Here is an 18,115-nt window from a genome sequence, read left to right as displayed (position 1 = left end):
GGTTACGGTCTGTGGATTCGATGACCTTTGCGTGAACCCGCGTGTCCGTTAATAATAGGGTTACGCGCTCGGGGTGGTGGGTCAGTCTGACCCGCGTGGGCTTCGTTCGCTTTATATCACGCGGGTTAGTCTGACCCTCCACCCCGAGCGCTCGTAATAATGTCATCAAATGTAATGTGAACGGTTTTAGTGCGGCCGGGTCAGGGTGACCCATGGCAGGCCAGGTTACAGTAAACCGTATGAGCGTATCCTGTGAACGGTTTTAGTGCGGCCGGGTCAGGGTGACCCATGGCAGGCCAGGTTACAGTAAATGAGTATGAGCGTATCCTGTGAACGGTTTTAGTGCGGCCGGGTCAGGGTGACCCATGGCAGGCCAGGTTACAGTAAATGAGTATGAGCGTATCCTCTCGTAGCGTACGCGAGAGGGAAAGGGTGCTCGCGGGTCTATCTGACCCGATAGAAGAGGTGTTTTTTTTTTATGTGTTTTGGTTATTGTTGTTACTCGCTGGTCTTGTACTCCGCGGGTCAGATTGACCCCCGTGTCTCTCTGCTGCGGGTCACGTTGACCCAGACGGACACGCGTTGGGCTCTCTCTCCGGGTCACCCTGACCCTAAGAGACAGGCCTACAACATCAGCTACCACTCTCTTTACTATTCTCTTTACTATTCTCTCTACTTCTCTCTACTACTCTCGCTCGCTCACGGACCACTCTCCGCTCTCCAATCTGTACATTCCCCCAACAACTCGTATTCGTTCATGACACGTAAGCGAGAGAAACAGCGGCCTCTCGCGGGGGTCACACGGACCCGGAAGGGTAGCGCGAGGGTTAAGGAAATTCAAGTCTGGTAAATGATGAATGAGCAAAGCTGTATAAAATGTAATTTTAATGTAAATGTTAACGTATCGACCCTTCCTCCTCTCCTGCGTTTTACATTTACATTAACATTTACTCAATTGGCAGACGCTTTATCCAAAGCAACTTACATTTGAGGAACAACATACAAGCATCAACAGAGTATCAACTACAGATCTACAACTGACAATACATACTAGTAAGAGCTCACAGTACATATCACATCAATGGGGTAGATACCTAGGGAAGGAAGTAAGAGTTAACAAAAAGTGCAATAAATTCAAGATCATTGTCGGGGATAGAAGAAGAAGAGCACAGGAAGTGCATGTTAGAGGTAAGGAGTTAGAGGTGTTATAAGAGGAAGTATTCTCGGAAGAGATGAGTTTTCAAGAGCTTCTTGAAGTTAGAGAGGGACGCCCCTGCTCTGATGGCGTGTGGTAGCTCACTCTACCATCGTGGTGTCACAGATGAGAATAGCCGGGACTGGGATTGCTTTGTGTGAAGGGATGGCAGAGCCAGGCGGCATTCGTTGGAGGAGCGTAGCGGCCGATAAGGAACGTAAGTTTGTATTATGGAGTTTAGGTAGATGGGTGCAGACCCATTATACACCATGTATGTAAGCATTAGGGACTTGAATTTGATTCTGGAGGCCACGGGGAGCCAGTGGAGGTCACCGAGTAATGGAGTGACATGAGTCCTTTTGGGCTGATCAAAAACCAGACGCGCTGCTGCGTTCTGAACCATTTGTAGGGGTTTCACTGCACAAGCTGGGAGACCTGCTAGGAGGGCATTGCAATAGACGATGCGAGAGATAACTATGGCCTGTACCAGAAGCTGAATGGCGTACTGAGTGAGGTAGGGCCTGATTTTCCTTATGTTGTATAGAGAAAAGCGGCATGACCGAGAGACAGTAGCAACATGGTCTGAAAAGGACAGCTGGTCATCAATCATGACACCCAAGTTTCTCACCACCTTGGTTGGAGTGATGGTTGCGGAGTCAATTTGTAGTTTGATGTTATGGTGGATAGATTGCTTGGCTGGAATGACCAAGAGTTCAGTCTTAGAGAGGTTTAGTTGAAGGTGGCAAGCCTTCATCCATGCAGATATGTCTGATAGACAGTCCGTGATCCGCGCCGAGACAGTGGGATCGCCTGGCGGGAAGGATAGGTAGAGTTGCGTGTCGTCTGCGTAGCAGTGGTAAGAGAAGCCGTGCAAGCGAATGATCGGCCCCAGTGAGGTGGTGTAAATTGAGAAGAGAAGGGGCCCAAGCACTGAGCATTGGGGCACCCCTGTGGAGAGGCAGTGGGAGGAGTATAATTGTCCTTGCCACAAAACATTGTAGGAACGCCCCGAGAGGTAGGATTCGAACCACAGGAGTGCTTTACTCGAGATGCCCATTGCTGAGAGAGTGGATAGCAGGATCATGTGGTTGACTGTGTCAAAGGCAGCTGATAGGTCAAGCAGGATAAGAACTGAGGATTGGGCTGCAGCTTTAGCTGACCTTAGGGCTTCTGTTACAGACAGAAGAGCTGTTTCAGTAGAGTGGGCACTCTTAAAACCAGACTGATATGGATCTAGGAGGTCATTCCCTGAGAGGAATTCTGAGAACTGTTTGAATACTGCCCGTTCAATAGTTTTGGATAAAAAAGGTAGAAGAGACACTGGTCGATAGTTCTCAACTTGAGTTGGGACAAGTGAGGGCTTTTTGAGCAAGGGTGTAACCTGAGCCCTTTTGAAAGTGGTCGGGAAGGTTCCTGAAGCCAGAGAAGTATTTATCACATGAGTGATTGTCGGGACCATAGTAGGAGATATGGCTTGGAGGAGATTCATAGGAATCGGGTCCAGTGGGCAGTGTATACAAGGCTTTCACATCAGAGGAAAAAGGCAGCTTGAAGTCAGGTTAAAGTCAAGAGATCAAGTTTTTCCTGTGCTGGCACCTGGACTTTAGAGCTGTCCACCGGTTAGTATTTGTTCTACTGGCACTGTCTCAGCTTTTAAATCATACCTTAAAACACATTTTTATAGACTTGCCTTCTTGTCTGACAACTAGACATATTTGTTTGCGTAATAGAGCTATGTCATCTTACCACCGGATGTTATGTTGTTTTTCTGGTCTTGTTGGTGTGTGATAAGAGGATAACTTTTTCACATGAATGCCCTGTTATCCATACCTCAAACATCAAAAAGTAAAACCTAAAAAAAGGCATGATTTCATAGAATGAGTAAATTCTTAATGTGTTTTTTTACCCTACAAGAGACTGAAATAGTGGTGCATGAAGTATCTTACTGTGATACGTTTGTATGTTCAAATAAATGTACTTTGCTTTGTATTTGTGGTTAGTTCAGAGCAGAGATCAGGAAATCCACACCATCACAGGTACGAGGACATGTGCAGCTGGTGAGGGTGCTCGCAGCAGGCCTAAATATTTTCCATTACTCCAGGATGACGATATCGATAACTCATGAGGGGATGACTTTGGCAAAGAACTGGGGAAAAGAAATTTAACATTTCTCTGTCCTGAAGAAAAATTAGAAGAGGATGAGAGCAGGGACAAGCCATTTAAGGAATCCTGTTTGGAAACTCTGGACTGTTGCGACACATCATCTAACACTACTGGTTGCAGTATTATAGAGGTAACCGTAGCTTATTATTTACATGACACACTGCAACAAAAAGCTAAACAAACGTGTGTATTCCCTTTATACGGATGACTGGAGCAGAAAACAATCTCACATATGCACTGACATACTACCATTCTTTTATTAAATTACGCAGAAGCTTCTTAACAAAAATTTTGCAGATGCTGAAAAGCATATTCTACGTTGGGGTCGTGCTAACATCTGTGTGCAACATTCGAGGTATTGCAGCAGGTGCTCTCCAGATTTGGCTGAGGAAACCGTTTCTCATTGCATCACTTAAACGGGTGGTTAAAGTGGAGGACAGTGTGAGCACAATAGTTAAGGAATCCCTGAACATTTGGAAAGGGGAAAAACACTAAAAAACAATGGGGAATATGTCTAGTCCACTAAACTATGTCAAAAAGAGATACATCATGTATAGGATGAGAGCATTGTTGTGTGAAGCTGTTAACAATGCAATATGTGACACAGATAGGACGCTATATTGTTCTAGATTTGAAAAACAGAATGTGTTAGACGAATGACATCGGGTTGGCATGCCATGGTGCAAATGACTGCAGATAAATATGCTGATGTGAAATCTATACTCGATGTAGCAAATGTTTATCCTTTGAATGATAACTACAGACCGTGGTGACTCTACTATTCTTGTGCTTTTAGACCTTACAGCTGCTTTTGACACAATTGATCCGGCCATTCTTATCTCTTGCCTACAGCACTTTGTTGGCAACCCGAGACACTGCCCTGCAGTGGTTCAGATCATATTTATCTGAGCGATGTTGAAAAAATGGAGGTCATTGTGTTTGGACCCAGTCGGGTTTGTGATTCCACTCCCGTAAACCTTGGCTCCCTGCAACAGTACGTAAAACCAGTAGTCACCAATTTAGGCATCAAAATTAACAGTGATTTTAAACTTGACAAGCAGATAAACACTGTGGTTACATCCAGTTTTTATTATTTGAGGCTTTTATCTAAAATTAAACCTGTTTTATCTTTTGATCTTCTTGAGCATGTGATTCACATGCTTTTATCTCGACTTGTTTGAATTACTGTAATGCACCTTAGATCGGCGTGAACCAAACCTCCCTTTCACGCCTACAGTTAGTCCAAAATGCAGCTGCTCGTCTTTTAACAGGAACCTGGAAACACGAACACATTACCCCCATTCTGGCCTCGCTTCACTGGCTCCCTGTACATTTTAGCAACCCGGTCTCACTCCCAAGTCGTCACATATGGACGCTTGGTCAAGAGCCATAATCGTCAGTTTGTGACGCACTAGGGATCCCTTTGACGTCATAGTTCGACGTATTGAGGGAAGCCCTGTTGTGTCAGTTTTTGATGGTAAAGGCAAGTATGATATTTAAGAGAAAAGACGAAGTAAGGAGGTGATTGAGGTGGATAGAGAGCCAGAACCTGGACCTTGAAGCAGGAGAACAGAGTTTGTGTCCCGTGCGAAACAAAACATTAAATGTTTTTATTTAGGCGAGTGAGGTAAATTGACATTAACGTTAGTTAACTTAAGTCTTAATTGACATACATAGCTATTTTAACCCAAACCATGATCTTTTCCTAACCTTAACCAAGTAGTTTTGTTGCCTAAACCCAACCAAGTACTTTCTGTGCCTAAACCGAAACTGCAACGTTTCACGACTTTAATTATGCGCATTTCAACATGGCAATGTATCGAGATGTTACGTTTTATCTTGAAAGTGTAACCGGATATTGCATATTTATCGTTGCTAAGCGTTGCTAACTTGACTGTGGATCCCTAAACGTCAATAATTGATGCAAAAGGGCTACCCAAGTCTTTAAAAAGCGACGACAAAGGGCCTTGACCATGCGTCAGACATTTGACGAGTAGGGAGTGAGACTGTGTTGATTTTAGAATACATTTTAAGATTTGAATGTTTGTTTTTAAGTCACTTAATGGGTTGGCACCTCAGTACATCTCTGAGGTCAAGGTCACTGAGGTCTGCTGATCAGCTGCGGCTGAACATGCCCAGGACCAGGAGGAAGACCAGCATGAGAGCTGCTGTGGTCATTGTTGATGTTATTTATTTTGTTTTCTATTATCATAAACATAGTTTGTTTTATCTCTGTAAAGCACTTTGGTAACCTTGTTGTTTTTTAAAATTGTGCTATATAAATAAAGTGGATTGGATTGGATAATGAATTTCATACGGGTCATGTATTTTGTTTTTGTTGTATTGATTTGTGTGTTTTAATGTTAACCAGAAAGCAACATGTTGATGTTGATGATGTGATGTATTGCTTAATTGAATCTTAGGTGCTTGTATTGATTTTCTGAAAAATGTATACTTGTAATTCTCACTGACGGGTATGTTGTGTATGTCGGTGGAAATAAAATACTTGAGCACAGACATTGAAGGGACCCTTCAATGTCTGTGCTCAAGTATTTTATTGTCTATATTTGACAGTACTGGAGTTCGGTGCAAGGATTCAGATATAGAAAACTGGCACATGAAGCAAGATGCCTGTTCTCTTCACAAGACGGTTCTGGTGCATTTTAAGAGAAACAAGGTTTTAGTGAATACAATAGATTGGCAGTTCCATTAAGATCTACTTGTCCGCTTATTCTGCAGAAAATGTTGGGGTACGCTATTTATTAGCATATATAGACTTGTTTTCAAAATATGCATGGGTATGTTGTTTAAAAAAAAAATAAGAGTAGAAAAAAAGTAAACGCGCCACAGCATCCTTCAAGATATTTTAGCTGAAGGTGGAATACTGCATAAAATACAAACAGACGAGGGAAAAGAGCGAAATTATAAAAGATTATGACGGGGAAATATTACAGGGAACATTTTATGACCCAGAGATGCAAAAAGTTATTATAGATAAAAAGAAAACATTTAAAACAGAAAAGATTTTATCTTGAAAAAAAAGACAAGGCCGTGACATGGTGGGTCGGATGGCCAGATAAATTGAACTCTTGGATTTCAGAAAAAAAGGTCATTCAGTTGCCTTAGCAGCTTCCAAACACGTATAAATGGACGTGGAGGATTTTTTTGTCACCCTACCCAGCAACTCGTCTACAATAGTAAATTTTAGAACAAAGCTTTCCAAGCCTTTACACTTTAAATCAGCATACGAGGTGGGGTTGATAGAGATTCAATATCCAAAAACACCTGAAGGCTCAAAATTTGTTGTGTTTGATAAAAAATCCAACAAGAGGGCGGTTTGAACCCGACTCTCATCGACCTCTACAAGCTGACCTTCTTCTCCAGAATCAACAGCACAGCTGCCACGACCCAACACGACGAGTACTGGCACTATCAGCGACACAAGGATTATATACAACCATGTCACAGATAATAGCTGAAACAAACAGTTTATCTGAAAACAAAATGGATCACATCGAACTTGATTAAAACAGCAACCAATATTTTACCAACGAGAGACATAGAATGAACGTTTCAAGGAACATTTGCACAAATGTTAGGATTTATTCCCGGAGTGAAGTTCAAAAACTCATGAGTGATCAGTCACATTTAGGTCTCAACCACAAACTAATGCGGTGCTGTCTCCGATACTATATTTGGCAACACATCCTGCCAATGTTAATGTAGGCCTGTATAATATGTTTGTTTACACCGATATTGTTGAACATCAAACAGTGGGTGACAGTTATGTCCCTCTTTTAAGAATGGTACATATAACAGGGCCAAACAACCATGTGATCACAAATACTTATGACACTACCTAAGGCTCTGCAAAACACAAATTGACAGTATCGAGATTTCTCTCAAGTCAGATCAGAACCAACATATCCCTTTCACATACGGCAAAGCGATAATAAAGTTACACTTCTGACTGGTAAAATACCAGTATTAGACAAGGAGCAAACATCAGCCATATGTTCACAATACGGACAAATACGTTGCACACTATATCGCTCATGTGGGTGGAGATTTACCAGGATACAGCGGACTCGGTTGTCAGTATGGAGCATGGTCAGGGGGTATTTTTAGGGGACTGTTCAGACTTGCATTCCCCTACTCAAGAAAGGATTTACATTTGCTGCCCCTCATTTAAAGACAGCAGCTAAAAACAACATGGCAATAGGGCCATTATACCAACTCTACGATATGGATGTTATCACTAACGTCATGAGTCGTGGCAACAGGCAGCAACAGGGGTCGGGAATAGTAGCCATGGCCAAACAACAAATAACAAGAGCTATACTAAGACTAGAAAAAATAAGCAATCGAGGAGAAGCAAGTCGACCCTCGTCGGTCAGAGTAGACCGCTGGTAAGCTGTGGGTCGAAAAAAACTGTGTGAAATGTTGTTGCTCCTTTAGTGGAAGTTGTTGAACAAACGCTGTGTACACCTGTCTCAGTCGAACCAGCCACACCAAGCACACATTTCCCACACTGTGTGAGCCAGCTGCCGTTAGTCAGGTGGCAAATCTGCATCTTGAAGCTCAAGCAACAAGCAGTACACTGTTCATGATCAGGTCCCTTCACACACCCCTCCCCACAGAAACTGTGTATGAGCCCATGGCAGTGTGTTAGTGTTGACATAATAGAAAAAAATGTGCTCTCAATGTGTTAACAAAGATCTTGTGCGATGAACAATGCCAACAACCAATAAGATGTGCTGTGATTGACATGTGACACGTGAAGTGTTTTTTTTTTTATAAGCAATAAAGTTTTTCCTCCTGTGTGAGAGTTCCAGCACGAGCGCTGATGCCCCACCGTGTTTTATTCCTCCGTCATTATTTATAGCTTAGTAATGGGTGTGCACGCCAGAACTGTTGAATAATCTAGCTCTGCTAACAGTTAGCCAAACGGCGGATCTAACCAAAGTATGAGATTCTTTTAAATGTGTGAAATAATAGGGAGAGCCGGGACGATTGAAACGCGGGACGAATGAAACACAGCGATTTTCTCGGAGCCCATACAAGTTTGATATGCCAAACTACCTCAGCACATACAGTCCACAGTATTTAACAGAACAGGGAAAAATCAGGGGAATACGTCACACTTTCACAGAATTATACAAAAGAAGCTGTTTTCAATGACGGAAAGTAAATTCACTCAAGCAATAATTTTTTTTGAATGACAAGTTGTGTTTATTGTTCCATGTGCCATGGTCATGATCACATAAAAGATTAGTTAGTACTTTAACACATCCTGAAGTTTTAAATGTCAAAGTTTTACAGTTTAGAAGCTAGTGAAGTTTAAATGTCAAGAGTCACTGTCGAACATGCAGCCATTCTACCTTATTTAGATACGGCGGGAGGAGGCCAGAGTCCACTAGGCTGCAGGCTGGACCACCAGGATACTCACAGCCAAATAACAGGATCTTCACAGTAGACCAGGAAAACAGGCTGCAGATGTACATAAAAAGAGCAGCTGATATCTGATCCAAATGTGCATTAGCTGTTAGATTTTCTAGTTAGCTAGCTAAGTTGTATTTATACGATTTTTTATTAAGAAAAAGGACATAATGAGTTTGCAATTACATATCAAGAAGGGTAGTGTCAAGCTTTCTAAATAAAAACAAGAATAACTTAAACTATTTAAATGTATGTCGTTGTGTTTCATCCGTCCCGCACAGTAGGGACAAATGAAACAATTCGCATCTTTCCTTCAAAGTGATATTATACTCGGTCCACATTTTAACAAGATGACACCTGGTATTGATAGAACACACATGTGAGTTGTTGATGACTACAACAAATGATTTCTGTCTGTAACGTTATATTTTAAAATGACGTATATCTGAAAAGTGTTTCATTCGTCCCGGCTCTCCCTATTAGATGCTATGTGTGTGAGCCATTATCAAAATAATTAATAGCATGAATCATGTACAACAAAGTTTTGTTATTATCCTGGTGATATAAATAAAAAGACTCATGTAAAATCATGTTTCTATGTATTTATTTAAAACCAGTACCGATATAATTAAAAAGTCATCCAATCACTCAGTCGCATTATAGGTGATACAAAAGGACTTGTTTCATTGCTTGCTAATCGATTCCCTCTGGTAACAAGAGGTGTAGATGGAACAGTAGCAAGAGGAGAAGATTCTCCGGTCTTTCTCTGTAAGTCGTCAATTTTTCTTTTTACTTGTTGATTTGGCACAACTCGCAAAGGTATATTCAATATAGCCAAGATTGCAGATATTCGTCCCAACCTGTAGCTCTCTGGCTGTCGGACACGTTGTGAGACGTAGTCACACCTCTTATCAAATCATACAAGAGACCCTTTAACAACATTTCCGTAACTTTTTTCAATCCCCTTGTTCAGTCCATGAAGATATGTTTTTGAGGAGGACATTTTATCCAAAATATGCTGAGCTTTATTCCTGCTGTTTTTGGCATGTTTTTAAAAATTTCTTCCAAAACAAAATCTCTTCCTTCTTGATTCTTTTGGTCTGGAGAGTGAAAATCCTCAGCGCCCAGCATAGACAAAGTTAGTGTGTTCTGATCTCTTTCTCCTTGTTTTACCATGGTGAGAAATCTCTGCAATGCAATGGAATATTTTTTTGCTTTTTCATGAAGATCCTCAGTCTTTTGATCCAGAATGTCTTTGGCCATTGTTTTAAGACCGACTTGGAAAAATGTGGACCTATCCTTTAATTAATAATAGTACGATCCAACTCATTTTCAACAGTCTCTCGAATAGACTCGTGTGCCGGAGGTCTTCTTAAAAGATCGAGTTGTTGTTTAGGTACCAGAAAAATTTTTTGGGCATACTCCATAGTCATCTAAGTTTGTCTCGAAGCAATAAGACTCGATATAAAAGGCACAGCGATACTCATGAGGGCTAGAGGAAAACCGCCAGCTGCTGATTTCTCTGTAAGAATGCTTTTATATAATCTTTGAAAAGATTGTCACTTTTACCATCAAAAGGCCACACTTCATCAATTGTGGTTACTACATAGCCTTTTTCAACAGCCTTTTGCAACTCAAAACTGACCCATGGAATGACAACAGTCAGTGGTCTGATTTTGATAAGGGAAAAATCACCAGTTTACACTTTCAACAAACTGGGAGTACAGGGTGGGAAAGACCTCTATGGGGCAGAACTGTACATTTTATCAGACCAAAATACTTTTCAATCAGTTCAAAGTCTCAGAAAATGACTGTTGTTTGACCGGTTGGTTAGAATTTATGGGCTTGCAGAGTTGGATATAGTGATGTGAAGTTAAGTTTTTTTTTCTCCCCCTCAGCAGATTTGTAATGCAGTCTGTACGCATTCGTACGTCCCCCAAACAGGGCGTCTCTGGGCCTGAGTCTCACAGGGGCTTCATAAGTTTTCAAAAAGTCCTGCAGAATGTGATCTTTTTTCTTTGAACACTCCAATTCACATTCCCACACCACCCTGACATGAAGCATGTGCGTCTTCTCTAAGGGCCTGTATTTTTGCAGTAAAATATCTGTAGAGAACACCAAATGGAACATTGTTTACAGTATTTTTATGTCCTGGACTGTAACACTTGGGACACCCATGCCAGAAACACTCTGCAAATTCACAAGCTGTGAGCACACCACTCCGTTCACTATAACCATCAACATGATGGGGGCCAAATTGTTTTTCACCGTGATTGAGAGCATGCTGTATCTCGATGGAGAATGTTTTGTATGGTTTATGTACGCATCATCGTATGTTAGCGCCAGTGTGGGTGAAGTGTGAACTGCATCCTCTGGTTCAATAAAATCTGAGACGTCCCCGCTGAAAATACCCATGTTTTGCAAAAGATGAAGACTTATGCCGCTGTCATTTCCATATCATATGCATCAAAACTGTCATCATCAAAACAGTTTTCTAAATCGGACGGAGGCTGGTCATCTGCCACTGAGGCATCCCAGAGCTCTTTTTCTTCATCTTCTAAATCTGAATGGCTGTCATGACGATTAAATTTATTACATATGAAATACTAGCAAAATCTGATTCTTCATAATCAGTTTTGTTACTTGTTACTTGGGAGACTCGTTTTTGGTGAAATGATTTGCACAGGCGTTTTCGACCCATGATTAAAAAAGCTACGAAACAGAATGAGAAAAATCAGACACAGTATACAGTAAACTCGTTAGGCTTTTAAATGTTGAACAATATAGTCTATTTTAGCTTTTAACTCTAAACGTTCCTTCCTACATCGCAGACTCTCCTTTCTAATTTGTTGAAGTGTTTTTAACATTACAAATGCTATCTGAGTAGAGTTTTTCACCACTAGAGTTTTTGTTATCCTGTTAGTATGCAAATCGCTGTCCTTAAGAGTCATACAAAAACAACATTTGAAACATTTTGTTACTGAGAAAGTTTAATTGTCATTATTTACAAGACAGTTTAGCTACGGTTAATGAAAATAAATCCACGCTACCTTCCATCACCCAACCTTCCTCTATGGGTGGGACCATGCTCTCCACCTTTTTCACATCTAGGTGCTACTGCATGTCAGAGACATGCTGCCACGTGTGTACTACTCTAACATTTCTGCTCTTGTATTTTTAGTTTTGAAAGGGCTAAAAAAAGACACCACCCTCCAAGCTCTTTAAATGCCTAATTATATCTATACATCTAATCTAATTAGGATGAAGTGAATGTAGCATGAACAATAGATACAGAGACAGACACGTTTAAAGAGGTTAACTGGGTCAAGAACACAGAATAATAAACAGGGAGGGCTAATTATATATCAGACTTCTTCATTGTATTTTTGATCCAGCTGAGTTGTTTTTCTGAAAGAAAAGCGTACACTCCAGGCTTTTTAATCAGGCCACACTTCCTTCCAAAGGATGTGACTCCGACTAGTGCTCCATTGCACAACAGTGGACCTCCTGAATCCCCCTAGAGAGAGAATAAACACATGACATGTCATTTGTAGGCACAACATAGCAGTGAAATTGGTGATATGTTGGGGACAGGCTGTTTACTTCCTGCACAAAACATTCTCACCTGACAGGTATCAGCACTGTTTTTACCGTCTGAACCGGCACATATCATGCTACTGGTGATAACAGGCTTAAGGCCGTAATATTCAGGAGAGTTGCACTTGACTCTGTCGATCACAGTCACATTGACAGACTTCAGGACATCTGACATTTGCTTGGAAACGTTGTTTGTTTTCCCCCATCCAGCCACCAGACAGCTGGTGCCCGCTGCTGGTTCTCTGATGGTGTTACCGAACCCGAGACATTTCACCGTCTTGGTTTGCTTCACCGGTTTGTCAAGCTGAAATTAAAAAATAGACATAACATTTAGAAATTTCTTTTCTAGCATCATTCTTGAGCACTGTTACCCATCCAGTTTAAGTGATATAAAAGTATCTATAATAACATGGGGGCTCTGGAGATTAGAATTCTTGTGGTAATTTATTTGTCTAAATCTTGTGTTTGTCACCTGAATAGACTGCAAACATCTGTAGACTGTTAATCAAATCACTGTTTGTATCATTCATTGTTTAAATAGCACTGGTCACAGCACAAGGAAAGTAGGTTTTCAAATGTCGCTGCTAACAAAGCAGTCACAGAAAGCTCATATTGTTTTTCATATGTATTGTTTTGTATTAGTATTTCTTTTTATAATCTTTTATACCTGTCTCTATGAATTTGTCAGACATATACTGTAAATGTTCCCACATTCACTAAATGTAATGCTACAGATTTAAAAACAACACAGTAGATCAACATGCTGAACAATTTTCATGGCAAAGTTAAGAATCAGCTGCATGAGAACAAGTAACAAATATACAGAATATACACACTCTGAGTGAGATAAGAGAGATAAGCAGTTAAGATAAGCAGCTGCCGGACTTTGCATTGGCAATTATTTGATTTGGATCAAATGTGGTTTGCAGTTTGCATGGCATCTTTTTCTCCTGCCTCAGCAAACACAAAAAAACAAATATTGAGTTCAAACAACCCACTTTCCTATGCAGATTGTTGCATCTCTGCTTCATCTAGGCAATTATTCATGTGACATCCCCATCTCTTTCAGTTGCTGGGATGTCTATCTCTTTGTGTTCTATGTTGCAGATGCCAGTAGGTGTGGTTAAGACCATCAGGTATTGGAGCCACCTGCGCCCGGTTCTCCAGTATAAAAGCACATCTCATGTTCTGCACTGTGGGCTAGAGAGGAGGGAACCCCTGTTCTCTGTGCTCCATGCTCTTTTTGTTTCTTTCACCAAACAACACTCCACTCACTATTCCTTCAAGTATGCATACCTGCTGACAAGACTGACCTACTGATTATCATACTTCATATGATAATTTGAACATTAAGTTGTTTCCGTTTGTGTGAAAACAAAAGTAATGGAACCTTTACTGCAGTTTTGTGTCATCGTACTATTCTTTTTTGTTGCGGTTTTGAGCCAGCTGTGACCCTCATTATTGGTTACTGTAATATTAACTTACCTTGAGCAACATGAGGTCATTGACCTTATCTGCTTTATCATAGCAGGGATGAGGAAAACTGCGCGTCACCTTTCGGACCTGCCGTGAATCTTTTTCCTTTGCTTTGATGGAGTGCACCCCCAGGTACACCTTCTTAATGCTAAGAGCAGGAAACAGGGTTTCATCAGAACAATGTTCACATACACTAACATGCTAGTTAGTGACATAATGATGACATTATCACAGTTGCTTTTTTATATGTAGGTCAGAATATGGTGTTCATTGAGAAAATATAACAGCAGTTTTTTCCCCTCAGTATCAGTGAGTGTTGAGACTTAAGTGTTAGTTGATAAGTGTCAAATGAAGTGTTTACCCCCTAACAGGGCTGATGTGACTGCGCAGTAGGTACTGGAGCTGAAAGTGAAAAATTGACACTTATGGGTATAAGTGTCAATTTAAATATAAAACTAGAACATTTATCTTCAGTCTTCCAGAGATGAATTTATAAAGGCAGAATGTTGCAATAATAGATCTGCTTTTACATCTAATAGTAGGGAAATCTTTCTTTTCAATGTCCGCCTCGTTCAGTCTGTTCTTTGTGGAGTCAACTAATTTAGAAGGCGTATTATCTATAATAAATGGCAACAGGACCACATCACAGTTGTTGTTTAGAAAGTGACAATCATTGCACGTCTTATGTTCTTGTGTCTCTGATTTGGTTAGTGAAAACCTTGATTTCTACTTGTGAAGACAGACAAAAAGAAAATTAACCAGTACACACCAGCTTTTACTTCATCAGTAGAAATTTGTCTTGAACATTTTAGGAAGTATCTTGTTCTTACTCCGCACAGTGGGCAGCAGTCAGGACCCATTTTGGACTTATTAGTGTCCCTCCACAGACTGGTATTTTGCTCTCCAGCAGAGCCATGAAAGGCAACGAGTGGGGCTCCACCTCTTTCCCCCCAATAATCTCAGAGCCATGACCTAAAACGGAATACACTAATTAATTTAACTAAACACTAGATAAATGAATCAACAATTGGTTGAAACCAAATAAAACACAGTAGCATTACTTTGCATTCTGAACGTTTACATGAATGAGCAAGATATCAGTCTGACTGCAATATATATTACTCACTTGACTGGACAATGAGGAGGACCATACAAGAGAATAAAACAGATAAAGCTCCTGGACAGAACATTTCTTCTTTACTCTCTCTTTGATGGGATGATAAATGAACTGAAACCCACCTCAGTGCACACACTTGTCTTTATGTGTTAAGCTCAAAGGATGTGGTCTGACTGTGGAAATGCATGAGTCAACAAAATGTATGCGAGCATGACATGAGAATTATTGTGTACCATGTTCATTTATAAGCCTGTGGTTTACATTTACCAGTCATCGTATCCATTTTGGCTTTCTTTACGTGAAGCAGCTCACATCATCAGGGTGCAGCCATTTCAGTAAGGGTGGGCAGCCAAAACTGGGGGCTGATGTCAGACCTTTCATGTTACGATTTAGAGGAAACCGTGAGAATGTGAAACATAGTGGCTGATGGGCTGGTGGAGGTGAATGATCAATAACATAGAAAAATAACTCACCTTTATCGTAAAGACATGACAGCAGTAACAATCCTCTAACTCTCTAACTCTCTCTCTAACATCATTTCACCTCATCAGAGCTGGATCCAAAATTATTATTTTCCTCAACAGACTTCATGCTTAATCATGTTAACTAAAGATTCGGTTTTCACCGACATCTCTATTGAGCCTTAAGAAACAAAAATAGAAATCAGTGCTAACTGTGTTTCTGTATAGGAACAGTACAGGAATAGAAATTAAGGCCTACACATTTCACTGTGGCCACATGTTCTTTTCTGAATGTTTTCAGTGCATTTTACTTACAAATCATACTGTTTAGCCGATTGAGAGCATAGAGGTTTCTGTTGTTTAGAAATTTATTTTCTAGCCTACTGTTATTGCTATGCTTGTAACATTCATGCTGTGAAGCCCATCCTCTTAATTAAAGGTGTCAAAGTACTCTACCAACAAAAAAGCACCCAAAAATGTCTATGATATTGATTTATACCATACCAGTGATGCCTCTGAGCCATAAGTTTGTCCTCAAGGACAAATTCTGCAAATTCTCAGAGCCCAAGGTGTCTGAACAGAGATTCAGTTGAAAATAATATATATGACCTGAAGCAACACAAAGCAGACTGACTTCCACACAAAATTCACAGCACAAATGATATTTTAATCCTTCCTGCTTGTGTTGACTTGTGTAGCTGTTGGGTTACTTTGAAGGATATGTTTTCCATACGTATCACTGCCGATCAACAAAAGCAGAAATCTCTATGAAGTGCTCTGTGGCTGAAGTTAAGTTGGAGATGTTGATGCTTATGAAAGCAGAGTCACCACTTTGGTGGTAGAAGAGCGTGTCACACGTGTTGCTGCATGTCGTCACGTTGTAACTGTGGTGTCATCTGTATAGCAGAGACGTACCAGCTGAGAAACTGAGAGTCAACTGTCACTGGCTGTGGAGAAACTGGACCTGTGAGTGAGAGTGAACAAGTCAGAGAAAAAGGTTGTTGAAGGAAAAGTATTTCCTGTGGCGTTGCCCCTTGCGGTCTGGGATTAGGTCTTAGTGTTGTTCTTAGGTATCACAGAGGTTGAGGTCAAGGGCAACTGGACTTGGTTGACGATACTATAAGACGTTTCGTCCCTCATCCAAGAGACTTCTTCAGTTCTGACTGACTGGTAGGGAAACTCAGCTATTTAACCTCTGGGATCATTAGCATCATTATGATCGTCAATACCGCTGGTTCGTAAGTGCTCCTGGCTGTGGTAACAACAATCGTCATGGTCGTTACAGCCACCCATGGCCAAGTCTGAACACTTGTTTAGCAAGTTTATCCTGATCTAATGCACAGTGTTTTTGTTTACCTGTCATTGATGATGAATTACTCTCTCTGTACTGCGTAAACAAAGGTTATAAATATCATCACTTTGATCATTCAGATGATGATCAACGTGGAGGTGGTTCAGGGGTTTGTTAACTCAATTTTGGGCTGCAGCAGCAAATAAATACAAGCAGATACTTGGCAGCTACTGCAGGCATCTCAATGTGTTGTCATCGTTTTCTTTTCTGTTGATTTGTTTTTGCACTTTCAACAACGTAAAACTTGATTTAGAGTTAAAAGAAAATTGACACAGCTTTGGAACCCTGGTGGCTCAGTCAACAACCGTTGTTCCATGTTCTTCTTCTTTTCTCTCTCCCCTTGTTTCATGGCATCTCTAATAATAGCATAAAATGTCGGCCCAAAAACTCCAGCACAGTTAAAATATAATAAGACTAAGACTCTACAGCCATACTAAAGGCTCTATGACGCTGGTCACAGAGGTGCATTGAGCTAAATGCTAACATCAGCATGCTAACATGCTCACATGGTCAACAACCAATACCAACCAATACTCATATTCCTTGAGGTACTGGACGAGGTGGTGGAGTTGCAGCTATCTTTGACACAAGCCTGTTGATAAATCCTAAACAAAATAAATTTAAATCATTTGAAAGTCTTCTGCTTACTCTTTCACATCCTACCTGGAAAACTCTACAGCCATATTCTGAATTTCTACTTGAATTAGCAGAGTTTTTATCATGTCTAGTTCTTCAATCAGATAAAGTCATTATTGTTGGTGATTTTAATATTCACATGGATGTGGATAATGACGTGGATATCATTACTAGATTCAGTTGGTTTTAGTCATATTGTTCACAAACCCACTCACTGTTTTAACCACACCCTTGATCTTGTATTGTCATATGGCATTGACATTGAACATTTAACAGTTTTTCCACAAAATCCTGTTCTGTCTGATTTCTTGATTCAGACTGACTGACTTTTTGATAACCTTTGAGTTTTTGCTACTAGACTACATGCCTTTAGTCCCTCCAAACTTAATCATTTTGTTGACAGTGTTGCAGGCTTACTGTGAATGACGCTTGACTCCAGTGCCCCACTTAAAAAGAGAATAATTACACAAGGAAAACAAGCACCTTGGTATAACTCGCAAACCCGTAAACTGAAGCTTATGTCACGGAGGCTTGAAAAAAAATGGCGTTCCACTAGCCAAGTAGAATTACACTTAACATGGCAGGAAAGTCTCAAAACTTACAGAAGGGCCCTCCGTGCAGCCAGAGTAGCTTACTTTTCACCCTTTGTTGAGGAGAACAAGAACAACCCCAGGTTTCTC

The 18,115-nt window shown here is 40.7% G+C and overlaps 1 protein-coding gene across 1 annotated transcript; it reads right to left on the bottom strand.

Annotated features, from left to right (window-relative positions):
- Positions 1 to 11,784: 11,784 nt before the first annotated feature.
- On the bottom strand, positions 11,785 to 15,118 carry LOC119917768 (granzyme A-like). Its single transcript, XM_038738193.1, has 5 exons — positions 14,997 to 15,118; positions 14,701 to 14,842; positions 13,880 to 14,018; positions 12,423 to 12,698; positions 11,785 to 12,314 (listed from the first exon to the last, which is right to left on the bottom strand). Exons 1-5 carry the CDS (start codon positions 15,058 to 15,060, stop codon positions 12,156 to 12,158), a joined length of 780 nt encoding a protein of 259 aa, XP_038594121.1. The 5' UTR covers positions 15,061 to 15,118; the 3' UTR covers positions 11,785 to 12,155.
- Positions 15,119 to 18,115: the final 2,997 nt, after the last annotated feature.

This window comes from Micropterus salmoides, unplaced genomic scaffold, assembly GCF_014851395.1.
Source record: "Micropterus salmoides isolate LMB-PRFRI ecotype aquatic unplaced genomic scaffold, ASM1485139v1 Ms_hic_scaffold_2200, whole genome shotgun sequence".
Taxonomy (NCBI): Eukaryota; Metazoa; Chordata; class Actinopteri; order Centrarchiformes; family Centrarchidae; genus Micropterus; species Micropterus salmoides.
This window is presented reverse-complemented; position numbering and strand designations above follow the sequence as displayed.